We start from the raw sequence: 16914 nt of genomic DNA on the forward strand, positions 1-16914 counted from the left end.
CTTCGAAGGAACGATCGAAACGCACTTTCGTGGATGTTTGAAGGGCGCTTCTCCACTGGTTCAACAACAACAACCATTACCAACAAGCAATGTCCTCGCTTCGTTACCATTTGACGAAATGGTTGCAGAATCAATTAACAAGAGCATACCGTTTATTAACCCCGGCGCAAAAATGTGTCCACTCTCAAAGTTTAAGAACAATTCCCTTCGGCAATACTTCATGTTAGATTGCCTGAAAATTCGAGTGCAGTGGAGTAGCAAAATCGGGTTCCTCCTGGCTTACGTGGGAATAGCTCACCAACTATTTTATCAAGAAGCAAACTGCTTCAGTATTCTTGGACATAAAGGGGACCTTTGATTCAGTTTCAATAGAGATCCTCTCAGACAAGTTACACTCTAGAGGTCTGTCGCCTCTATTGAATAACATGTTATATAACCTGCTTTGCGAGAAACATTTGATTTTTTCACGGAGATTAGGCAGAGTTTCAGGTTTCTTACATGGGCCTCCCCCAGAGCTCATGTTTATGTCCTCTTCTGTACAACTTCTACGTGTGCGACATCGACAATCGCCTTGCACAAAATTGCAACCTAAGACAACTTGCAGATGACGGAGTAGTGTCTATTGTAGCAGCGTCAAAAGAATCCGACCTGCAAGGAATATTACCAAATTCATAGAACAATTTTTCAATCTGGACCATAGGTCTAGGGAATAAGTTCTTCACTGTGAAACAGAGATGGTCTTCTTTTCTAGGAATCATAGACTAGCAGAATCGAAGGTTCATTTTATGGGTAAACCGATCATTCGTGTGATGTCATTCAAGTATCTTGGGGTTTGGTTTGACTCCACATGTACTTGGGGGCCCATATTAGGTGTCTGAGTAAAAAATGTCAACAAAGAATAATCCACTCTGAAGATCTTATAATTTTGTATCGAACAACTATTCTCTCAGTGAGGCAATTTCTTGTTTCATTCAGCTGTCAAAGTACACCTCATTAAACCAGAGGCGACGCGTGACCAGTGAGTTATCTGCTACGTACAATGGTGTGTGTGTTTTTTTTTCTATCGTTTCCATTGGCTTCGTTCAGCAGAAAACTTTGAACCTCAAATATCATTTTTACGCAAAGCAGCGCATTAGTAGTAGTGATTGCTTCATACATAGCTGAATGCGTTTGGCTCGTCGCACTTGAATATGCCGAAAATAGTTTGATTGACGGCGGGTTCAGATGAAGGGTAGTCATTACTGCTTATTTCGTAGTGTTCTATTTTGTTGTGTTGCATGCGGATTATGTGGTGTAGTTAAGTGTAGCCATCAGATTACATTCTTCACGGTGGAGAAGGAAACCAAACAGGAAAATTATAGGAGGTTGTGTCCAAGATACGACCGCATTCTTGACGTAGAACTACGCTGTTTTATTTAAGACGCTTGTTCATAATTTCGGATATTATTTTGTATTGCTGTAAAATTTTAGAAATAACTGTTTAGTAGAATGGTTTGATCACCCTGAAAGGTTTTTTTTATTGTAGAATCAGTTGACGATGATCGATTGATGATTCATTCTTGCCCTCGCAAAACAATACACTAGCTGATCGCGCGCCGCAGTTTGTTTCCTGTCAATGCATGCATGGGGATTGTAATGGATAGCATATCAAACAAATCTTGGGGAGTTTCCGATTCGTTCGGTATGTAAATCGCCAAAATCCGTTCGCGGCAAAAATAGTGAATCATTCATTTTTCATCTCCGTATTGCGTTGGGATGTATAACCTCAACACCTATCATGAGTCTAGAGATCTTGGCAAGTATACTTCCACTAAAAGATCGTTTCAATTTGTTATCTCTTCTGTTCTCAATCCGGTGTGAGGTTATGAACCGCATTGGTGATCAGAAATTTAGGGCAGCTTATCGAGCCAAATTTTCACTCTGGATTCATGAGTTCAAATAATGAATTCGCCTCTTTGCAGGTTGTTCCTTCTTCGTAAATTCCCAACTGTGTTGTTTTCCTGACTACATCAATTCCTCTGTGCATTTTGTTCTGTCCATGAAGCAGGAAATCTATGGATTTCCAAATTATCATCGACCGGAGATCGTTCCAACGAGTACTTTACCGATGGGTTCTCTATGAACGAGTCCACAGAATTTGGAGTGTTCAACGAATTTTCAGCACCTCCCACAGTCTTCAGTTTCCTTTCTCAGTGTATACTGTTGAATTGGCAGCGATACACTGGGCGTTAGACAGCGTTGCCTCACGATCTGTTGAACACTATTGCATTGTAACAGATAGTCTTTGCTTTGTTAAGGCCAGGGCTCGGTATAGTCATAGTCAACTGAGGATAGTCAGCTGACTATCTGTATTCAGTCGGAAATGACTTTTGGCTTCTTCACGCAGTTTCTCCGCCAAAACGACCAAACAATCAGTAGGGCGTTTAGTCGCTATCTCCCTCTACCGACTCGACTATATCATTTCATTCTTCCACGTTGAATTGTCTTCATGGCATTTTGAAGTGACTTCCCTCAAAACGAATTCGTTCCTCTCTCTCGTGTATCACGTATGCATGTATCGATGTTTGGGTTCAACGTGGTTTGACATACGCTACAGGTGAGCTAGATTTTTTTTTGTATCGTACACAAAAATTACTCACAAGTATGAAATAGCGTGCAGTGTGTGTGCGCTATTTTGAACGCTATTTATTAATGCTGATGCGAGGACATTCATAGCATGCTTGATAAATGTCTAAGTTCGTTGGTTTGAGTTCACGATGGGTAGACAATAAACCGTCCATTGATGGGGTAACTACTTTTTTGCATCAGAAATCAAGTTTTCGTTCCTCTAAAAGATTAAAATAAGATTGCGTACGTAAAAATAAAGATTGCGTACGCTAGTAACATAATTGGTCTTAGGGGGCTATAAATGTGGATTGAAGTCAGTTGAATGAAGAGACAGACTGACTGGACTAGTTCATCATTCATCCTCGCTAGTCAACGCTAGTCAATTCATTTTCTAGTCAATTCATTTTTTGTTGACGGCGACTTCTGAAGCAGTTCTAGTCGAAACGAAGCTACTGAGAGTAGAGTCGGTCTTCATTTTATACCTTCGAAGATTTCGAGTCCTGGTTGATCTGGCTATTCGTTCAGTGAGACCGGAAAAGTACTTGGCGTACTTCCTTGAGAAGATACGGAATATTTGAGTGCCTTTTTCAGACGCTGTTATGTCATCACCTCCGTCTGGGTCCCTTCACATTGTTCAATACCAGGCAAAGAGAGGTCTGACTCATTAGCAAAGGAAGGTGCGATCGATGACAACATTTATCAGGGTATACTAATAAATATATACAGTACAACCCCGATTATCCGCGGAATAGTCGAACAAGCTCACCGTGGATCACGAAAATCGCGGTTGTCAAATAATGTCAAATAATGTGAAAGTCATGACCAAAACAAAATAGCAAAAACCTAGCTCTCATTGACAAATTTAGGGAAAGTTCATAGAACTACTATGGAACTCGCTTTCGTGGATAAACCGCACCGCGGATCATCCACTCTAGGATAATCGGGGTTCTAGTTAAGATTTTGGCTTTATCTTTAAACTTATGTAACTGTTTCTGTAACAATAAATGAAATTACAAAAAAAAAAATACTTGGTACTGATTGTTGTATCTTCAGATCTGCAACTGCTGGCAATAACTGTACAAACAATCCTGGGGTGTTCACCTGTGATAACACTTGTCTCGCTCTGATGGCTAAATGCGACGGCAAGCTTGACTGCTACGATGGAATGGACGAGGAGCACTGTGAAAATGTTAAAGTCAAAAACTATCAGGTACATATACCGGTACTCTGTTGCGCTAGAGTTTTACTCATTATCATCTCCTGTTTTGTTATTTCGATAGGTGACACAAATCGGTGTGGATGAACGCTCGCTGAATTCAACCAGTTTCCTAATATTCTGGTGGATTCCTCTGCCGCAGAACGTCAGCTTGGAATATTTGCCCTCGATCTACTACAATGGGGAGTGGAAGAATGTTAGTAATTGGCTTGATCAAACGGATTATCGATTCACAAACTTGAAACCCTACACGCTGTACAATGTGACAACATATGTCAGAGCCAAGAATCAAACAAAAATTACTCCGCCGTACATTTTTTACGAAATCGCCACAAGTGAAGGAAGTAAGTAATGACCACGGATAATGATTGAATTCAAAGCATAAATTTTTTCCCCATTCCAGTTCCAAGCATCCCGTTGAATGTGTCTGTCGTGCAAATCAATGGGTCGCGTATTCAGGTCAGCTGGCAGGCACCAAAGGAAGTGAATGGCCAGTTGCAGGGTTACACAATCAATTATAGATCGCAATCGAAAAACGTTGGGCCGGCGCAAAACGTAAAAGTTGGTCCATCCGAGACCAGTGTTATTATTGAAACCGAATTCAAACCTGAAGTGGTGTATGAGTTCTGGGTGAAGGCACGGAACGGAAAGCACGAATCTATTTCGTCCAACATGGTGCAGCTAAAATTCGACGGTACATCAAATATCGAGAAAATTAGCAAAATCGATGTTGTGAACATAACTAAGAAATCGGTGACCCTCGAATGGAAGCCGGTCCACAATGCGGATGGATACATGATTCAACCGATTTTACCACAATCATATCCACTTTTGAATACAATTTGGGTTAAAAATTCAACCGTTACGCTGGATAATATGGTGCCCGGAACACAGTACGTTATAAAGGTGGCTGCCTATGTTAAACAGTACGTTGGACGCCATGAAACCACTATTGTCTCGTTCGGTGGGGATCCTTTACCCGCTATCAACGTTCGTCTGAAGCAACAGACTCAGGATTTTTCGTTGATTGAATGGGATGAGCCAGAAGGTCACGGAATGTTGGTTTATGGAATTTATTATGGCACCAACATGGATCAGTTGTTTGAAAGTGAGTTTATAAAACAAACAAAAATGCATTGAAATCTAAATGATTGATTCATTGTTATTGTTTTTTACAGCATCTAGGATCAACACATCCTCGACGAGTTACAAATTGACGAAATTGCGACCTTGTGAATCATATGTGGTTAGCGTTGGTATCGTTAGCCCCATTGGTCCCGGGCCACTGGGACGAAATCCACTGAAACTCGATACGCCCTACAACAACACGTTGCCGCCGAAGGAACTGGTGGTGGATATAACCGAAGCTAGTCATAATTCTTCCGAAATGGTTATACAGTGGAAGCATAGCTGTTCACTGGAATCCTCTGCGTATCCTAATTATATTGTAAGTATTCCTAAATATTGGGTTGGCGAATGAGAAATGTCGTATATTGTCAATATATGGCAACACTTAAACATATCTTGTGTTGTACTTATCGCATCGGGTCATACTATACGGCTATTTAAAGACGACAATCTGTGCTACAAGTGTCATTTTGACAGTGTTGTGGTTGTCCTTTTCAGTCTCAAGTTATAGCGCGTCAAAGATGAAGTCCACCAAGCAAGAAATTCGTCATATCTTACGTTTTTACTACCTGCGAGGTTAAACTGCAACTAAGGCGGCCGAAAAAATTCGTGTAGTTTATGGACCCGATACTGTAACGATTCGCAGAGCACAGCGTTGGTTTGATCGATTTCGTTCTGGTGTAGTGGCTGCCGAAGATACACCCCGTACTGGTAGGCCAATCGTCGTGGAAACCGATAAAATCGTTGAAATCATCCAAGTACACCGACATGTGAGCACTCGCTCGATTGGCCAGGAACTGAGTATAGACCATAAAACCGTTTGGAACCATTTGCAGAAGATTCCAAAGAAGGATTCCAAAAAAGCTGGATGTATGGGTGCCACACGAGTTGACGCAAAAAAATCTTTTAGACTGAATCAACGCCTGCGATGCACTGCTGAAACGGAACGAACTCGACTCATTTTTGTAGAAGATGGTGACTGGTGATGAAAAGTGGATCACGTACGACAACCTAAAGCGAAAAAAGTTGTGGTTGAAGCGCGGTAAGCCGGCCCTCAACTCGGTTCTCTACTGTGAGCAGCTTAACCGTTTGAAGCAGGCGATTGACCAGAAATGATCAATAGGAATGGTGTTGTTTTCCACAAGGACAACGCTCGGCCTCACACATCTTTGATGACCCGCTAGAAGCTACGGGAGCTCGGATGGGATGTCCTATTCAAGGATGGAAAACAAGGGATCATGATGCGATTTACGATTAGTCGCAAACCGCACAGATCGTAATCTGTGCAAACTGCGACTAACTATTAATCCTCTCCGTTCATAATCAAATGATTTTCTCTCGGTAACTCTGTTGTTGTTGACCAAAGCATTGCTAAACTGAAACTAGTTCGAATAATTGAGTTACTCTCCTTCCTGTTTACAACTCCTAACAAGAATTGCTCCATGGGAATGAGTATCTCTATGACGTACGCTTTACGATTCTCGCTCTCTGGTCCGGGCGTTTAATTTTCCTCTCCGAGCGCGTTTACTTCGATGAAACTGTGTGAGGAAAAAATGCGCTACAGCAGATAGGACGACATTAATGTTTAATGTTCCACAGAGGATTTCTCAGATGGTGTTTAAATTCATCTACAAGAGACTACAAACAATAATCCCCATCAAATCACTAATTTTATGAGTTAATGTAAATGCGTTATTGGCCAAGGCTAATACGATATCGAACACGTGGTCTTGCGAGATATATTTTTCCGCCAGCACAAATACAGAACACTCATTTCGGGCCCGAGTAAACTTGTGGCTAGAAAAGACCTTAATTACCTTGAATTAATCAAAAACATAAATTAGCGCAAATATGTCAACATGTGTTTTTTGTGTAAGCACGTAAATATTTACTCATAAAATTTTAGGATTGTGGAACTCTACATAATTTGTATGCAGATAGACTGTCCACAGTTTGTGGATGAAATACTCATACAACTCAAATGGGTAATGATTATCTGCTATCACAAAGCTGAGATTTTTTTTGACGTTTTGTTTTACTGCTCATTCATTTAACAAATAATTAAGCTTTATTTAAAAATGTTTTCTTATCCTGAGACTGGCACCATATTGCACTGCTACCAAAACCGTAGGCTAACCTCAAGGATATTTTTTATCCATTTTCGGCGAATAATCAATAGAGTGCGGTGTTATGAAACATCAGAACAATAGCAAAAACAACATCACGATCATAAGGTGTTGGTTCGGTTATTCCAGACGACATTGGAATATATTCCATCTGATCATCTTTAGGAAGGTTAATGACCTTCAAAGGATAAATTTATCTTGGGAACATTAAATTGATGTTCATGACTTCCAGTCGGACGTTTATCCGCTCTGATAATTATTGTGTGGTCCTCACAAAGCATATATTCCAATGCCGTCAGTTCACTTAAATTCTTCGCATACCGTTTGATGATTAGGTAGGATGTTGATAATCATTTTCTGCGATACCGATTGTTCCAACAGTATTTATTCGACAATATGGATATTGAATACCTGAAATTAACCAGATTCAACCAAAAAAATCTGCGAACAAAGCAGTATGTACACTTTGAGAGATGCAACAAGTTTAAAGGGATATGAAAAAAAAACATTGGTCGTTCAATAAATCTACTGCCACATATGTCGGAAGTCCACTATATATGAATAACATATGTCCATATTAATTCATTACATTTATTTGCAACGTAACCACACAGAATTGAATTAATCAAATGCGTGATCCGCAAAATAAAAAAGGATCTTAAATTCCATTGGATTCGAAAAGTGTTTCTTGAAATCACTAATTGAATTATTATTAGGAAAAATATTTGAAGAGAAATGTGAATGGTCAGAATTATTGAAATCTAAAAAACGATTTTGGGCGGGATGAGATTCGACCAAATCTGCTGGTAATAGAATTAATCAATTGAATCCATTACCCGTCTGCTGTTTATCGGGCGGGAGACGACAGCAAAATAAAATCGACACGAGACTGAGTCAGCCACTCACTGCGGACAGTGCAATAGAGAATTAAAAATCCCTCGATGAGTGTCGTAAGATTTCAGTTGATCGTCTCTTGTACACTTTCCGATCAAGAACTCATCATCCGCTCTATGGGATGGGATTAATCGTTTGTGGCTTGCACTCACGACAAACCTTGGGTAGTAGAAGTAATGCACCGAGAGTGCTTGCAGTGGGGATTCCTCTTTCATATTGCTTTTTTAATATCTTGGTAGCTCACCGTTCCAAGTATTCTCTCTGTGTACATATGAAGGATAAAAGAGCATCGCCTGCTGGGGGTGGTTTAAAAACATCCGACTAGAGGGATATACCTATTCATTGATCGTTGAATGTGATTTTTTACCATCACTGGTCCTATTGCACCCACCGTATAGTTCGGATCTGGTTCCAAGTGATTATCATCTCTTCCGGTCCATGCAAAACGCTCTTGGCGATACTAAGTTGGCCTCAAAAGAGGTTTGCGAAAACTGGCTGTCTGAGTTTTTTGCAAATAAGGAGGGGGGTTTTGTAAGGGAGGATAATGAAGTCTTCTGAATGGTAACAAGTTTGCGAACAAAACGGTGCATATTTGACTAAAATTGGATAATTTTAAGAATGTTAAATAAAGCGTCAAATTTCGATCAGAAATACGAAATTTCTTTTTCCTCAACCCTATATGTACATCATGCGTAAACAAAAATTATAATAGCATACTAGTCATCGTTTTTGGGAATCTTCCGAAATATCTACGGGGTGGTAAAATGATCTCTAGTTTTTGCATGGAGCTTTAACTCATTAGTGCCCAGCGTATGAAATTTAATACGCAAAAATGCCCGTTTTTGATGAAACTAAAGTTTTAAGACCATTTTAAATGATACCACATGACAATTTAAGAGTGTTTTTGTGTCAGTGTCATTTTATCTGTCATTTTTGTTGTTTTGTTGTGTATTGATGCTTGCAAAGTTCGAGTTTCCCGCAAAAGTCGCAAAGTAAACATAACCTACACCTGGGCAGTAATGGGTTAAACAGCTCCCTGAATTAGAACAACATATAGATCACGTTTGTCACTCCAAGAGATCGATAAGTATTGTTAACGTTTGTTTTACAGTTATCCGGAAATTGCTATATCGAACGAAATGCAAAAACAACTCGAACGGAAAACGGAATACAGAATAGAATTTTATCTAGTCGTTCGAAATATTTCGAATCGACCAATATACAGAATAGAGGTGATAAACTGATCTGTGGAATAGTAACTCTGTTCTAGGACAGTTGAACAGTTTAGAAATGATCTTTACCTAACTGACATAGCGTAACATAATCAAAAGTAACATAATCAAATAATACCAGCAGGGTGTCGACTACCTTGAAAAAGCTTGAAAATCAGGGAATTCGAACAATGTTAGGGAAAATCAAGGAATATCAGGTAATTTCGCCACCAATCTGAGAAAAATCATATTCCACCAATTTGGATTTTGATTATAGCTGTAATTAGAAATATAATGATACCAAAAAAGTTGTATTTAACTAGTTTGACTCTCTGTAGATTTTTCAGTATATGTTGTTTGCCTTTGCCTGTAAGTGAACTTAGTCCTTTCGATGCGTAAACAGTGCAAAACTAGATGGCTTTTACATTCGCGCTGTTTTTACTGGCATTTGGTGTCAGTATCCCTTCAACCAATTCTCTTCCTTTTTTCTTCTACGAAAACTAGAGATAAATTAATGCTTGAAAATCATACTATCAAAGCACTACACTACACTACCTATCTTCAGCCGGTACCACACAGATAGGTTTACCGGACTTTTTACCAAAAAATGGTCTTCTGTCTCTCGTGTGGAAACCCCAACGTTGAGAGGGCTTTTCCATTAATAGCGAATTTTTTTTTATGAAAACATGTGGGAGGAAAGGGTTTATGATGCTATACTTCACTTCGGAAGGACAGCATTAAAAAAATGTTGAGCTAGTTAATTCAACTGGGTAGAAATTCTCATTCTCTTTTTCGTCATATGAATCAAAGTTAAAGCAAAAAACGGCCGAAACCGTACCGCGATGTGCGCTTACAATAAAATTATTACGAACATTAATTTATTTTACATGCACATACGAACAAGCAATTACCAATAATATTAGGTTGGGGAAAAAGTAATCCATTATTTTTGGGTGAAATTCGAAACTATTGCTTCGAATTGTCCGATTTGGGTCAAATGTACATCGTTTTGTTGGAAAATTTGTTGCCATTCTTAAGGTGGCTTCATAATGTCTCTATTATAGAGGTTTTGGCTCTTATTAACGAAAAACCATAGCAATAGATTTTTACAATCTTCTCTTGATCCCGGTTTCTTATCACTCTGGAGATTTTACAATGCGAGAAAAAGGTGATAATCGTTTGGTGCCAGGTCCGAACTATATGGTGGATGCATTAAAACAACCCAATCAAACTCTCGGAATTGTGTGGTCTTGCGTTGTCCTGATAGAACACAACATCTCTTCTGTTGGCCAATTCTGAACGTTTCTGGTCAATCGGTAGCTTCAATCGGTCCATTTGTTGACAGTAGAGATCATAATTTAGTGTATTGCACTAAAAATAAAAAATAAAAAAATTGAAAATAAATTAAATTACACGTATTTTACTGTTGCAGTATCGGCACCAAAAACATGAATCACAATCTCAGCGGCCTGGCTTGCATTTTCGCATTTATAATATAAAAAGTGAAAATGTACCGAATTTCCCCTTTATTGACCTCCGTTGACAACAAAAGAATTTTTTTTAGTGTGACATGCCACATTTACAACGAGTCTAAACTTGAAATTGAATGATCGATATTACGCGAGATATTGATCACTAAAGCCAGCCAACCAGAAAATAATGGATAACTTATTTCCCAACCTAATACAATAAACAAAAAACAAATTTCATCACGAGAGTTTTCACACATTTACATTTTTGATTTCTTATTCTTAGTTGGTCGGTGTTAAGTCAGAACGGACCAAGTGACATTTTTATGATTTCGAGAAAAACGAGTTTGAAGTTTGGTGCTACAAAGGGTTTCTATTGAGCGTTCGAAACAGTTTCGATAAGTTATTCTTGTTATTCTTGCTCGAAATTTTTAGTTTTGCGACTTGGTTCGTTCTGACTTAACACCGGCCAGTTGTTCGCCGAGGATGTCCGCCTTACATGGCCTCAGGCCACTTATGGGGAATCCGCGCCGTTCGTGGATGCCGACTCTTCTTGTTCCCCTTCTCGCGAAGGGGAAGGAACAAGAATATTCGATTTGATCACAAGTTTTTGTTTAGATTTTAAATACAAATCGGCATCTTTTAAAAAACAGCAATGCAGTAGTTCGTGAAGGGTCATCGCCAAGCACGTCACGAACGCTCCCGATGATCGTGTGAAAGTTCCAGAGGTTCTCGTACTTCGGGCAAATTCAGACGTTGTGTTCGACCGAATTGCGAACCTCGCACAGATTGCAAAGGAGGTGAAAGGGTCTTTTGTTGAAGTTGTAAGACATGTTGCAGTGGCCGGTTCTTAGTCTGGATAAAATTCATTGCTCTCTCATCGCTTTGACGTCTTCGAATCTTGTTATGGAGCCATTGATTCTCCGGAGAAAAGGCGTTGCTTCAACGGACCATTTTTCCATCCACAAAGTTTTAAAGTTGTTGGCGATCCATAGTCTGATGTCGCCTAGCGGTATTTTATGCGTTAAAAGTTGCCCACTATGTCCGGGGACCCACTTGAGGATCGTATCCGGCAACAGATACCTTCTGATAGCTTGTACCCTTGGGTGCCTAGATATAGCTGCGCCAACGGCATTGTTGACGGTAACCGTCGTTAACTATCAGGTTCGATCGACGAGTTTCATGCTGGAAATAGGAGAGTTATTATGACAGCTTACCTCAAAACCAACTCCTTGCATCCCTTGGGAACCGTTTGTGTAGCGAATTTCGTAGTTTTGACATTTTTTTGAGACAAGTTCGACAAAGTTTTGCGTCAGACCCACAGAGCTCGTCTCAGCTCGGAAGTTGTTCCTGATTGTATTATCGACTCGGACCACCGTCAACTTCCAATCGTAAGTTCCAAACAAAAGCTGTTTAGTTATTGGTGAAAGGTTGGAGTGTGTCATCTGCTGCAAGATTTCGTTTGTTAAAGCAGTCAGGTGCGTCTTCCTATCTCCGCTCCGCAAGAAAACTCGCAGTTCTGGAGACTTTCGCCGCGGCCACGAATATGTCGAACGGAGGTTCCCCTATTTCAGCGCATACCGTGACTGCTGGTGTTGTTGGTAGCAGGCTAAAGATAATCCTTAGTGCATTGTGTTAAATCGGTGATAGAGTTTTTAGGAGTTTATTTCTGGCCAGGCTTGTCAATTCGAGACCATAGGTGAGGTGGCTGTTGATAATGGTTTTGGCCATCCGTAAACGGATCGTTCGGTTGTTACCCCGATGAGGTTTGGAAATGGTTTTCAAACGGTTTAACCGGGTGGCACAACTTCTACACCTCTTCGAAATAGTGCTGGATGTTCAGGTTTCAGTCGACCACTACTCCCAGGATTCTCAACGTTCGACGGGGGGAATGCGGTCGTTGTAAATTTTGACTCCCGAAAACCTTGGTATTTGTGACTGCAGGTGGCCATTTTTCTGCGCCGAAAGTGCAAAACCTTGATAGTATTGACCTGGATCGCCTGGATCGTGTTCCCAACTTTTACCTCAAAAGTCCGGTTTTTCGCGAAGTTTTTCACAAAGTGCAGCAGATTGCCATCTACCTCCAGTCTGTCAGTGTCTTCAAAATTAGTGGAACCCTGGATCTAAATCTAAAACACTTGTTGAACTTGTACTCACAGAAACCAATCTACTGCTACCTGGAAGTATTAATCGGATTTGAAACGAAATTCGCGATGAAAACAGCAAGAGATTCCGCCAAAATGTCCTCTGATAAAAATGTCCTAATACTTCGTATCAGCTGCCGTGAGTTATACTGAAGATTTTTAAAGAAATTGTCCATACGGTCACCTTTTACATATCCCATCACTCGTTACCTAACGTGTATGAACTCGGATGTGATTTCCAACTTTCCGGATATAGCGAATTAACAGATGGAGTTATGCTTTGAAGTACTCGTCGATAAACAACATCTACCTGGCACTTGTGCAGATAAAATTGAGAATTATGATGGACAATTGTGCTCAACGTCTTCTGCTAAAATTACATTATCTGCATATCAAAGAAAAGATTAAAGATTGGGCAATTTTTGGATGGAACATACCCCTCAGTCGACGAGGAATTTGAAAGGTTTGTGAAAAATGTTCTGGTTCTATCGCTTGGCAATGCATCATTGGAGAGATGATTTTATATCAACGAAAAGTGCTTGATAGTAAACCAAACCGAGGAAAGGCTTAAGGCACAGAGAATCGTGTACGAAAAAATCACGAATGCAAGAGGATTTACTGGTGTTGTCGTAACGAAATCGCTCATCCATGCTCACCCAAGATAAGTAGAGCCTTTCAAATGAAGCAAACTAAAGAAATTGAAGAAGAAATCACTTCAAAATGAAAGCGGGAAGCAGAAAAAGAAGCGAAGGAAATTGAGGCTAAAAAAAATTAAGATGCTGGCGGACGCCCAGAGAGATGCAGCCTTGATGAAAGAAAAAATTAAAATTCTCAAAAAACGTTCAAAGTTGAACCGAATTTGCAATAACTCGTAATAAACATATTACGATTAATTCACATTATTTTCTCTTATGGTTTTCTTATGGCATCCAAGAAAAACATTCGTATCTTTGAAATAATAGTAGTTGATAGTTGAAACGTAGATCCAGCATAAGGGTCAGAACAAATCATTAAAATAATTCAATTAAAAAAGATTACTTCGTGTCAGTGGTGTCGAGTGAAGCTTTCGTACCCGGGGGCAAGAGTTGATTTGCAGTCCGCCTTCTCCAGATCCAGGGTTACCACCTCTAGATGCTGTCGATTCTTCCTGATATTAGCTACCACCTTTCCAATGGATGCGAAATACGTGTATGTGCCCATCACCAGTTGAAAGGCAAATTGTCGGCTGTCCAACTTCCTGTTTTTGGTCAGTTAGGTGACCAGCCGTTTGTTCGCCATCCTCTCTAGGGTCTTGGACGTACAGGAGGTCAAGAATATTGGCCAGTATCCTTTCACGGAGCAGCTGTACTGACCGACTCTGTAGATGGGGATTACAATACAATGTCTTCATTCCGCTGGAAAGTCGTGCTTCAACCAGAGGTCATTAAAATATCAAGAAGAGTGGGACAGGTGCTTGGTTATAACCGATGCAGTCGGGACCAGTGGACTCACCTTTGGTGGAGTGCAGCGCGACGGAAGGTTCGTCGACGGAAAAGAGTTTGTTGAACGGTTTCCCAATCCGGTCGCTTGGAACCACTAATCGATTGACTTAGTTTTCGTTCGCTTTTTGCCGTCGTTGAACTTAGAATCGTTTCTCGAAATTTAGGACAAAACGTGATGGGTTGGGGGTTTTCGTAGCCACATTGGCTGGGCGTTCGCTTACTTAGCATTCAATCGTGAGTTCAAAACTCAAGATCCTCGATTGACTATCTTTGTGTCGTTATAGAATAACTATGTCCACGCAACAATAATCAGCGATGGAGATCGAGTCCTGGTCCTCTCTTCAACCATACAAGCGCTGCTTGAAATTGCTCTGCTCTGCAACGAACATCGAGCTGAATGATCAATATCGGTTGTCTCCGTCAGCCGGTCTAACTGGACAATGGAAGAACAGAAGGAGTACTCTTACGCTTAAAATGGCTACTGTGTAACTTACAATTTACAGAAACGATAAAACGCACATTACATGTTTTATTTTTTAAACGATAAAACACATGTTACATGTTTTATCGTACACGATTAAGTTTGGCTCAGTTATTTCGGCTGATAAATAAACATATGGGCGTGGCACATACATAAAAAAGCGTGGCAGAGAAACTCTAACGGTAGCCAAACCAGGACTCATTTGCGTCCTCTCAACTCAACCGTTCCCAACATTTTCAAGTGTAGCTTCCGTTTTTTAGAACCTCAAGACGCTTGCTACGATCCTTCCGATTGGAAGTATGCCGCTCGCGGCAGTATTTGAGAACACTGCACACGATCGATTTGCCTAATTTAATCGTCTTTGCCCCATAAGATTGATCACGCCGGATTTTCGAAGTGCGTGTCCAAAATTAATTTTCAGTTTGCGACCACCATTAAGTATAATCGAAAATGAATCGTAGCGAACTTCACGAAAAAACAAAAAAAAAATGAATCGTAGCGAAAAACACTGAAAGAGAAAGCTAAAAAAAAGGTTTGCAACATTTATTTCTGTAAAATTTTCTGAAAAAAACTGTATATCTGTATTCTTAGCAAAAAATATCTGTATCGAAAAATTGAAGGTATATTTCCTTCATGAATTTATTTTTTCTTAAACACTTATGGGTTGTTGAAGTCTTATCTTGTTGCATTGATGAATCATGAAAATCATAATCATAAAAAGGTTTTCTTCTAATCATCTGGTGATGTTTATACATGATTTTGTTGAACTTTGCTTCCTAATTTTTTGTCAATTTCATCCTTGAAGCTCCTCCCTGAACCGATACATTGTTTTTCGCTTTCAAAATTTAGTCTGTAATTGTGGCAACTGATTTCCGATTTCCGGACTTTGTTTTGGTCGCATTGTAAAGTTAAAATATCCGCTCAACATACGCTGCTGAATGTTATCAAAAAGGGTCTTACAAACGACCTTAGCAATGGATAAAAAAATTCTCATCTCGCCTTTTGACATCCAGCAGCTGGGACCAAGTTATATCTGAGTCACTCAATTTTTGCCCCATAAGATTCGTCTTGAGTAGCTTTAATTCGTTATCCAAGCCTTGTCTATTACCTGCATCACCGAAATGAGGAAATTGGCGTATTAAATCATTAAGGTTTGATAGCTTGACGAAAATTTTAGGGTTTATCAAGGCTGCAGTTTTGATAACCGGATCGCTGAATTCAAATTGCTTTGAAATCTGTTACGAGTTCAGTATAGAAGTCACAACAAATCGCCTTGAAGGTCAGCTTCCTAGCTGCATCCAATATTTTTTCAGCTTCTTCTTCTCGATAACAACATAAACATTCTCAGGCTTTCAGCATTTCTATAAATCTCATCATATTTCTTCACACGAATATATCACTAGTCTAAACCAACCCTTAAACAATTAACACGTTGTTACACACAAGCGGGTGAACTTTTTTGTCGTGTAATCAGAGCACGCTTTGTTGACATGTCAAAAATCGAAATACAAGTAATTTAGTCGCGGTCATAAAGTAAATATCGCAAATATCGCTTGGAAACTGAAAAGAAAATTCTGCACAATTGGTGCACCGAAAAGGGTGTTACATATCACAAAAAAGCAAAAAACAATCAAAGTTTGTCCTGAAAGTATTAAACAAATCGTCGCAAAGTCCGGTGTTGAGTGTTCTTTAGAGGATTTTAGCAAAAGTGGACGGAAACCCGGACCAAGTATTCCCGAATTGGACCGGAAAGTTGTAAATTATATTTAGAAGACAAGGTCTGCATCTATTCGTGATTTGGCCAAGAAGTTCAAAACCAGTGTTAGGATGATTCAGCCCCAAAAGTGGCCAAACAAACGGCGGAACAGCAAGATCGCGCTAAAACACGAGCTCGAAAGCTGTATTTTGAACAATCCCAACCAGTGTCTTTTCTTTTTCTTGGATGGCACTGGTTCCCAGTGGAACATTTGCCGTCTCAACCTAGGTATTACTTACGTCATTTTTATTAGTAGTAGCTAGTTGAGATTTATATGCCGGATAACACACCTAGAATGTATTCTGGAGTGGCAAGCTCTAGAATACGTGTGATCACAGCGCAAGCCGGAAGATATTTCTTTAACTAAAAATTCCCCGGCAAGAACGGGAATTGAACCCGAA

At 39.9% G+C, this 16914-nt stretch overlaps 1 protein-coding gene across 1 annotated transcript in view; it reads left to right on the forward strand.

Moving 5' to 3' along the window:
* The window catches only part of LOC129765035 (sortilin-related receptor-like), a 79297-nt gene that overhangs the window by 49634 nt on the left and 12749 nt on the right, over positions 1 to 16914 (forward strand). The window contains exons 8-11 of the mRNA XM_055764848.1: positions 3661 to 3817; positions 3888 to 4167; positions 4227 to 4931; positions 5002 to 5270. Of these exons, the coding sequence (XP_055620823.1) occupies positions 3661 to 3817; positions 3888 to 4167; positions 4227 to 4931; positions 5002 to 5270 (1411 nt within the window). The remainder of the gene's footprint in view (positions 1 to 3660; positions 3818 to 3887; positions 4168 to 4226; positions 4932 to 5001; positions 5271 to 16914) is intronic.

The sequence above is a fragment of the Toxorhynchites rutilus genome, chromosome 2 (genome assembly GCF_029784135.1).
Source record: "Toxorhynchites rutilus septentrionalis strain SRP chromosome 2, ASM2978413v1, whole genome shotgun sequence".
NCBI lineage: Eukaryota > Metazoa > Arthropoda > Insecta > Diptera > Culicidae > Toxorhynchites > Toxorhynchites rutilus.